Genomic DNA, 8,796 nt, shown 5'->3' on the forward strand with positions numbered 1-8,796 from the left:
CTTTCTTTCTTTCTTTCTTTCTTTCTTTCTTTCTTTCTTTCTGTCTGTCTGTCTTTCTGTCTTTCTTTCTGTCTTTCTGTCTTTCTTTCTGTCTTTCTTTCTGTCTTTCTTTTGTTCTTTCTGTCTTTCTGTCTTTCTTTCTTTTTCTCTCTCTCTTTCTTTCTTTCTTTCTTTCTGTCTGTCTGTCTGTCTGTCTGTCTTTCTTTCTTTTTATAAAAGCTTATGGAGACATCATTCTCATAGTACATAATTCATTCATTTAAAATGTACAATTTAATCTTTTTTAAAACCTAGTGTCCATTGACAGATAAATGGATAAAGAAAATAAATAGACCCCCCACCCGCCCCACACACACAATGGTAATTCTATGGCTATTCTAGTGGGTATCAAGTGGTATCTCATCGTGGTTTTGATTTGCATTACTCTAAGACTAATGATGTTGAGCAACTTTTTATATATCAGTTGGCCATCTTTATAACTTCTTTAGATAAATGTCTATTCAAATTCTTTGCCCACGTATAGTTGGGTTGTTTGTCTTTTTGTTGTTGCATTGTAAGAGTTCTTGACAAAGTCTACATAAAAATTCTTCATCAGATATATGATCTGAAAAGTTTTTCTCACTCTGTAGATGTCTTTTCAATTTCTTGATAGTATTTTTTAAAGGACACATTTTTAATTCTGATGATGTACAATTTATATATTTTTCCTTATTGCCTCTGCTTTTGATGTCATTTATAAGAATCCATAGCCAAATCTGTCATGAATAATTACTCCTTGGGTTTCTCCTAACAGTATAGAGTTTTAGTGTTTGTTTTTAGTTCTTTGATCCATTTTAGTACTGTTTTTGTCTATGATGTAGGTAGGAGTCCAACTTCATTCTTTTGCATGTGGCTATCCAGTTGTCCCAGCACCATTTATTGGAAAGGCCATTTTTCCCCATTGAATGGTCTTTGAACCCTTTTCAAAATTTAGGTGACTATGTGCACATGGGTTTATTTCTGGACTCTAAATTGTAATCCATCGATCTATTTATCTGTCCTTATGCCAGTACCACATTGCCTTGTTTATTATAGATTTGTGTAAGTTTTAAAATCGGAAAATGTGAATTCTACAACTTTAATCCTATTTTTTTCAGATTTGTTTTGGCTATTCTGAGTCACTTTCAATTTCATAAGAATTTTAACTTTAGCTTGTCAGTTTCAACAAAGAAGCCAGCTAGAATTCTTATAGAGAATGCATTAAATCTGTAGATTGATTTGGGGAGTATTGCTTTCTTGACAATATTAAGTTTTCTGATCCAAGAACATGAATGTTTTCCACTTACTTAGATTTTAAAAAATTTTTATATTTTTATTTTTTAATTATAGTTGACATACAATATTATATTAATTTCAGGTATAAAACACAGTGATTAGACATTTATATGACTTATGAAATGGTCGTCCTGATAAATCCCACAACCATCTGACACCATTTATAGTTATTACAATACTACTGACTATATTCCCCTCGTTATACTCTATATCCCCATGACTATTTTGTGATTACCAATTTGTACCTCTTAATCCCTTATTCACCCATCCACCACCTTCCAGTTGGACAACCTTCAAAATGTTTTCTGTAAACATGAGTTTCTTTCTGTTGTTCACTTGTTTTATCCTATTCTTTAGATTCCACATATGACATTTGTCTTTCTCTGTCTGACTTACTCCACTCAGCACAATACCTTCAAGGTCCATTCGTGTTGTTGCAGATGGCAAAATTTCCTTTTTTATGGCTGAGTAACCTTCCATTATATATATATGTACCATTTTTTTTATCCATTCATCTATTGATGGACACCTAAGTGATCTCCATATCTTGATTATTGTAAATAATGCTGCAATGAACATATGGATTCACATGTCCTTTCAAAGTAGTGATTTGAGTTTCCTCAAATAAATACCCAGAATTGGGATTACTGGGTCCTTCTTTGTCTTTTCCAATAGACTTTGTTTTAAATTCTATTTTGTCTTGTATAAATATTGCTACCTAGTTTTTTTGTTTGTTTCCATTTTCATAAAACATCTTTTTTTCATCCCTTTACTCTCAGTCTGTGCGTGTATTTCAGTCTGAAGTAAGTCTCTTGTAGGCAACATATATAAGGATCTTGTTTCTTATCCATTAAGCCACCCTATCTTTTGATTGGAGCATTTAACTCATTTACATTTAAAGTAATTGTTGCTGGTTATGTAGTTATTGCCATTTTATTATTCATATTTTTCCTTTTTTTTTCTTTTTCTTTCTTCTTAAAGAAATCCCACCAATATTTCTATAATATTGGTTTGGTGTTGATGAACTCCTTTAGCTTTTTCTTATCTGTGAAGCTTTTTATCTGTCCTTCAATTCTGAATGATATCTTTGCTGGGTAGAGTAATCGTGGTTGTAGGTCCTTTTCTTCTATTACTCTGACTATTTCCTGCCAGTTCTTCTGGCCTGCAGAGTATCTATTGAAAAATCAGCTGACAGTCTTATGGGACCTCCCTTGTAGGTAACTAACTGCCTTTCTTCCTCTGCTTTTAAGATACTTTGTCTTTAACCTCTGGCATTTAAATTATGGTGTGCTTTGGTGTGGGCCTTTTTGGGTTCACCTTGTTTGGGATTCTCTGTGTTTCTTGGGTTTGTATATCTATTTCTTTCACCAATTAGGGAAGTTTTCAGTCATTATTTCCTGAAATAGGTTTTCAATTCTTTGCTCTCTCTCTTGTCATTCTGGTATCCCAATGATGCTAATGTTGGTATGCTTGATGCTATCCCAGAAGCCCCTTAAACTAAACTCATTTTTTTTTTTGGATTCTTTTTTCTTATTGTTTTGACTGGCTGTTTTCTGCCAATCACTGATATGATCCTCTGCTTCATCTAATCTACTGTTAGTTCCTCCTAAAGTATTCTTCATTTTAATTATTCTTCATTTCTGACCGGTTCTTTTTTATGTTTTCTGTCTCTACTTTTATGTTTTCTATCTCTTCGTTAAAGTTCTCACTGAGTTCCTCTACTCTTTTCCTAAATTCATTGAACTTCTTTATAACAAACTCTGCATCTGTTAGATTGTCTCCATTGTGTTTAGTACTTTTTCTAGAGCTTTGTTCTATTCTTTCATTTGGGACATATTTCTTTGTCTCCCTATCTTGGCTGCCTCCCTGTGTTTGTTTTTATGTGTTAGGTAGGACTGCCAGTCTTAGTAGAGGGGCCTTATATAATAGGTGTCTTGTGGGGCTCAGTGGCACAGTCTCCCTGGTCACCTGAGTTTGGTGCTCCAGGTATGTCCCTTTTATGGATTGTGTGTGCCCTCCTATTATAGTTGAGCTTTGATTGCTGGTTGCTTGTCAGTGAGAGGGATTTACCCTCAGGCTGATTGGTTGTAATGACTGGCCATGACCAGTGGGGGAGCTGTTGTGCAGGGGCTGACCCTACAGAGCAAGATTCGTTTTAGCAGGGCTCTAGTGCCTACCCTGTCTGCCCTTTGTGTGTATCATCCTCAGATGTGACACTGAGTGGTGCTCCAGCTCACCAAAGCTGGGCACTGGGTGAACAGGCCAGGGACTCCTGGGAGGGGGCCCTGCTGTAGGCCAAGTTTAGATACAGCCTGTGCCCTGTCCAGGGCCACCTGGCGTGAGCCACCAAGCGATCCAAAGATGGCCGCCACTCATGCTGCGCTTGGAATTGCCTGGAGAGGCCAAGCTGCAAACTGAGGCTGGCTGCCGCTAATGCCAGATTTCGGCTGCTCGGCAAGAGGTATAGATATGCTAAGGCCAGATGCTGCTTGCGAATCTTTGAAAGATTTTAGGAAAGTTTACAGCTTGAGCCAAGACAGGCCACTTGCATGGAAAAGCTACTGGAAGCAGTTTGGGTGGGCATGCATGTTGGGAGGTGCGGGGTCTCAGACAATCACCAGAGTAGGGCAAACAGTGTTAGCTAAGTTGATCGAGACTCAGATATGGTGGCCACCTGGTCTGCAAATTAGGCGGGGGAGAGCTCAACAAAAGAACAATACCCTCTGCCAGGACTTCTGTCTGGGAGAAAGCTGCCCCTCTAGTCCTTGCTCTGAAGCCAGACAATTTGGTTCCTGCCCATATGGCCCTGGCACCTTTCAAGCTATTGATCCCGTGCTGGATCTCAGAGCAAGTGAGTCTGTCACTGAGTAGGTTCATGTAGAGCCCTTTAAGAGGAGAACCTTGGACTCCTCCAGCACGTCGTCTCACTCAGCCCCAGTCTCTGCTGGTTTTCATACTCAGAAGTTGTGGGGACTTCTCTTTCCAGGGCTGGAACCCTGGGCATGGGAGCCCTCACTTTTCCAGGGGAAACTCTAGCTGAGATATTTTTCCCGATTCTCAACTGCCATACGCGGGTGTAGGACCAGCCTGTTTCGCATCTTTGTCGCTCTTAACAGTCTTGAAGTGGCCTCTCCTCTGGGTTCCTAGTCATAGGACTTTTGTTCAGTTAGACTTCAGGTGACTCCCAATGATGGCTATTCTGTAGTTTAGTTGTACCTTTAATGTGGTCGTGGGAGGAGGCAAGCACGGTGTTTACGTACTCCACCATCTTAACCAGAATTCTCTATTTACTTGGATTTTAAAAATTTCTTTCAACAATATTTTGTAGTTTTCAGAGTATAAGTTTGCGCTTCTTTTGTTAAATTTATTTCTAAGTATTCTATTCTTCTCGATGTTATCATAAATAGAACTATTTTCTTAATCTCACTTTTGGATTGTTTATTATAGTTTATAGAAATACAATTGATTTTATTATTACAGTTTTTATTAAATTTATTGGGGCGACATTGGTTAATAAAATTATGTAGATTTCAAGCGTGCAATTCAATTGTACATTGTCTGCATATTGCATTGTGTGTTCACCACCCAAAGTCAAATCTCCTTCTATCACATAGTATTGACCTCCTTTACCTACCTTTACTGACCTACTTTACCTACCTGCCCCCTCTCTCCTTTACCTCTGGTAACCATTAATCTGTAATACAATTGAACTTGTTTATTAGTCCTTGAAATCCTATTGAACTTGTTTATTAGTCCTAATAGATTTTTAGTGGATTTCTTAGGATTTCCTATATGCAAAGTACGTTATCTGATAATAGAGACGGTTTACTCCTTCATTTCATATATCAATACCTTTTATTTCTATTTCTTGTCTGCACCCCCTGGCTAGAACCTCTAGTATAATGTAAATAGAAGTGGTAAGAGAGGCATCTTTGTCTTGTTCCTAAACTTAGGAGAAAGGGTCCAGTCTTTCACTATTAAGTAGTGTTAGCTATGGGTTTTTCACAGATGCCATTTATCAGATTGAGGAAATTCCCTTCTATTCTTATTTCACTGAGTTTTTTTTTTTTAATCACAAAAGGTATTAGATTGTGGTAAATGCCTTTTCTGCTTCTGTTGAGGTGATCATATGGTTTTTGTTTTTTATTCTATTAATATGGCATGTTATGCAACCTTGTATTTTTGGAATACACCCTATTTGGTAATGGTATATACTTGGTTATGGTATATGTTTCTTGATTGAGTTTGTTAGTATTTTGTTGCAGATTTGTACATTCACAGTTATAAGATATGTTGGTGTGTGGCTTTCTTTTCATGTGTAATATTTGTTTGGCTTTAGTATCAGGGTAATACTGGCCTTGTAGAATGAGTTAGGAAGTGTCCCCTCCTCTTCTATTTTTTTGAAAAGTTTGTGAAAAATTGACAGTCATTCGTCTTTAAATATTTGGTAGACTTCACCATCGATACTATCAGACCTGAGGTTTTTGTGTGGGTATTTTCTAAATTAGTAATTTAATCTCACTCATTATGGTATTTTCAGATTGTCTATTTCTTTCTAGGCATTAGCACCTGGTATTCCTAGGTGGTCTCCATCCAAGTACTAACCAGGCCTGACCCTGATGAGCTTCCGAGATCAGACGAGATCAGTCACGTTTAGGGTGCCATGGCTGTAGACTCTTTTATTTTTTTAATGTCAGTAGTCATCTCACCTCTTTCATTTCTGATGCTAGTCATTTGAATGTTCTCTTCTTTTTTCTTGCTGAATTTAGCTACATGTCTTCAAATAATAATCTTGTGATTTCATTGATTTTTCTCTACTGCTTTTTATTCTTTATTTTATTAGTTTTTTCTCTTATCAGTATTTTTTTTCCATCTGCTAGGTTTTGATTTTGTTTGTTATTCCTTTTTCAGTGTGGTAAGGGAGAAAATGTGGTTATTGATTCGAAATCTTTGTTCTTTTTGGATATAGACATTTGTAGCCATACAGTTCTCTCTGAGCACTGTTTTTGCTACACTCATAAATTTTGATATGTCATGTCTTCCTTTTTATTCATCTCAAAGTAATTCCTAATTGCCCTTTTGATTTTTTCTATGACTCATTGGTTATTTTGATTTCTTCTATGACCCATTGGTTATTGGTTACTAAGTTCCTTTGTGAGTTTCCCAATTTTCTTACTGCTATTAATTTCTAATTTAATTACATTGTGGTTGAAAGACATACACTGTATTATTCTTATCTTGATTACTATTTCTCGTACAGAAAGATCAATTAAAATAGCAGACTCTGGTGTCTGGTTTATCCAAAAACACTCTAGCCTAATAGATAAAAAGATTAAGCAGTTTAGGAATATAATCCAGTTCTTTTGGTCACCCCAACAACGAGGAAGGAGCCACTGAACCGACTGCTATAATGTGGACAGGTATGTGTGGACTTGCCCTTGCTCAGCCATGGGTTTGGAAGTCTGAGCAAAGGTCATAGAGGGAATGGCTCCTGATGAGAAGCCTGGTGTGTTTTACTCTTCTGATTGCTAAAGAAAATAATAATTTCTTCAGGTACAATTTGTATTTTCATTGCTCTTTTCTTTTTCCTTACAGTACTCTTTCCATTCCTTAACCGGGTTTTTGAAAGATTAAATATAATTCTGTTTCCAAAAAAAGTTACTGATTTTTTCAAAAAACTGTAAAAAACATGAAAGAACATCGCCTCCAAGAAACACAAAAGGTAAAATATGGTGACAATTATATGAGTGTTTGTTTTTCGATAATTTATTGAGTTGTATATACACGATTTGTGCACTTCCCTTTCGTTTTTAAAGGTAGATAGAGACTCTAGAGTTTAGAGCGGAAGAGTTATAACATTTTATGGGGAATGAAGAAGTTGGAGGTTGAGAAAGGAAATAAGAAAATTAGTCAGAAAGACAAGGTTTAAAATGTCATAATAGACACAATGATTAATATGTCACTGCATGAATATTGTTCAGATAAAGTTTACCTCTTCAATAAATGGTTAAAGTATAAAAATTACTGTTTAAAAATTATTTTCCTGGTATTATAATTCCTTTAATCTTAAATTGGCAAAGAATCACTTCGATTCCAAGTCTCTTATTTTATATATTTTGCAATGGAAGTTCCAATGAGGCACTTGATGAAGTATAGTCTATGTTAAATTGCAGCCCACCCAGAGGTTGGAGAGGGCAGGAGTTTTCTCTGGACATTGAGGCAGCAGCTGGCTAACCCAACTTTGCCTTCCTGAACACTAGTGGCTAGCACAAAATAGTCCGAAGGTCAGGGGAACAGGGCTGGTACCCTAGGATTGCACTGAAGGTTAGGCAGAATTCTGTGAGGGTGGGACATTTAAAGCTTCTCACAGAAAAGCTGCTGATAAACTCTGCAAATTTCAGGGGATTCAGCTAAGCGGCCATTTGTTAAGAATTAAGGACTGAGAATAAAATGTATAAAGTCCAGGACTTCCTCCTGAGCAAGCAGGAGTGGCAGGAAAGGGAGCAGGCAAGTCTTTGGCCGAGAAGCCGTGTTCAAATCCAGAAATGTTGAAGATCAGAGACAGTGAGGACCAAAGAGCATCGGACATGATGGCTGGATTTCTCTTAAGGAAACATCCTGCTCTCCAAGATTTGTAGATGGAGGCTTTGTTCACTGATGACTCAGGGGACACTAGTGAGACTTCTGGACTTAAAGGGGCCATATTCTCAGGGAAGAGGTTAAATGTGGCAGTCCTAATTTATTTCCAACTTCACAAGTGACTTTCTGTCATTCAAATTTCTCCTTCTGCTTCCAGCACCGAGTGGATTTTCTTCAGCTGATGATTAACTCCCAGAATTCCGAAGAAACAGACTCTCATAAAGGTAACCAAGACATTCTTCAGAGGGCCAGTGGTAGGGAGCAGTTCTGAAAATGTGCAGGAAGATTTTTAGGCAGATAAGAATTTCTGCCAAATTGAGGAAAGGCACATGTTCAGATATAGATGATACCCAGTGGCACTTTCTAGAAGCTTGCAGACATGACTTTCTTTGTTCAAAGCTTGAAGGGCAAGCATAAACAAGTATTTTATGTAGGTCTGTGAATCACCTACATCAGAACCTCTGAGGAGCTTGTTTCCAGTGTCCATACTCTGGCTTCATCCAGCCTCACTGAATCAGAACCTCTGCCTGGAAATTTGCATGAAGGCTGCATGAAGGCACATTGCCACAGCATGGGTGACCTTAATGTGGAACACTGGTTGAAACTGTGGTCACTAGCTTAATCTACTGTAAAATTTTGTTTTTCTTTTGCAATTAGTAAGTAACTTGTGGGGAAGCCTTTGAGACTAAGTAAATATTCTGTTCCTCTTCAAACTCACCTACTAGTTTTTATCATTTATGGATGGTTTTTGACTGAAATCATTATTACTGTGATGGTTGCAAATGAATGACTTTCTAATTCCATCATTTCTTCTACATTTATGAATTGATTTTCCATTATAAG

The 8,796-nt window shown here is 37.2% G+C and overlaps 1 protein-coding gene across 1 annotated transcript in view; it reads left to right on the forward strand.

Annotated features, from left to right (window-relative positions):
* Positions 1-8,207, forward strand: part of LOC105310085 (cytochrome P450 3A12-like) — a gene marked incomplete at its 3' end in the record, with an annotated part of 20,667 nt that extends 12,460 nt beyond the window's left edge. Inside the window, 3 exon segments of the mRNA XM_011386303.2 lie at positions 6,910-6,984; positions 6,987-7,036; positions 8,111-8,207. Of these exon segments, the coding sequence (XP_011384605.2) occupies positions 6,910-6,984; positions 6,987-7,036; positions 8,111-8,207 (222 nt within the window).
* Positions 8,208-8,796: the final 589 nt, after the last annotated feature.

This window comes from Pteropus vampyrus, unplaced genomic scaffold (assembly GCF_000151845.1).
Source record: "Pteropus vampyrus isolate Shadow unplaced genomic scaffold, Pvam_2.0 Scaffold1064, whole genome shotgun sequence".
Lineage (NCBI taxonomy): Eukaryota > Metazoa > Chordata > Mammalia > Chiroptera > Pteropodidae > Pteropus > Pteropus vampyrus.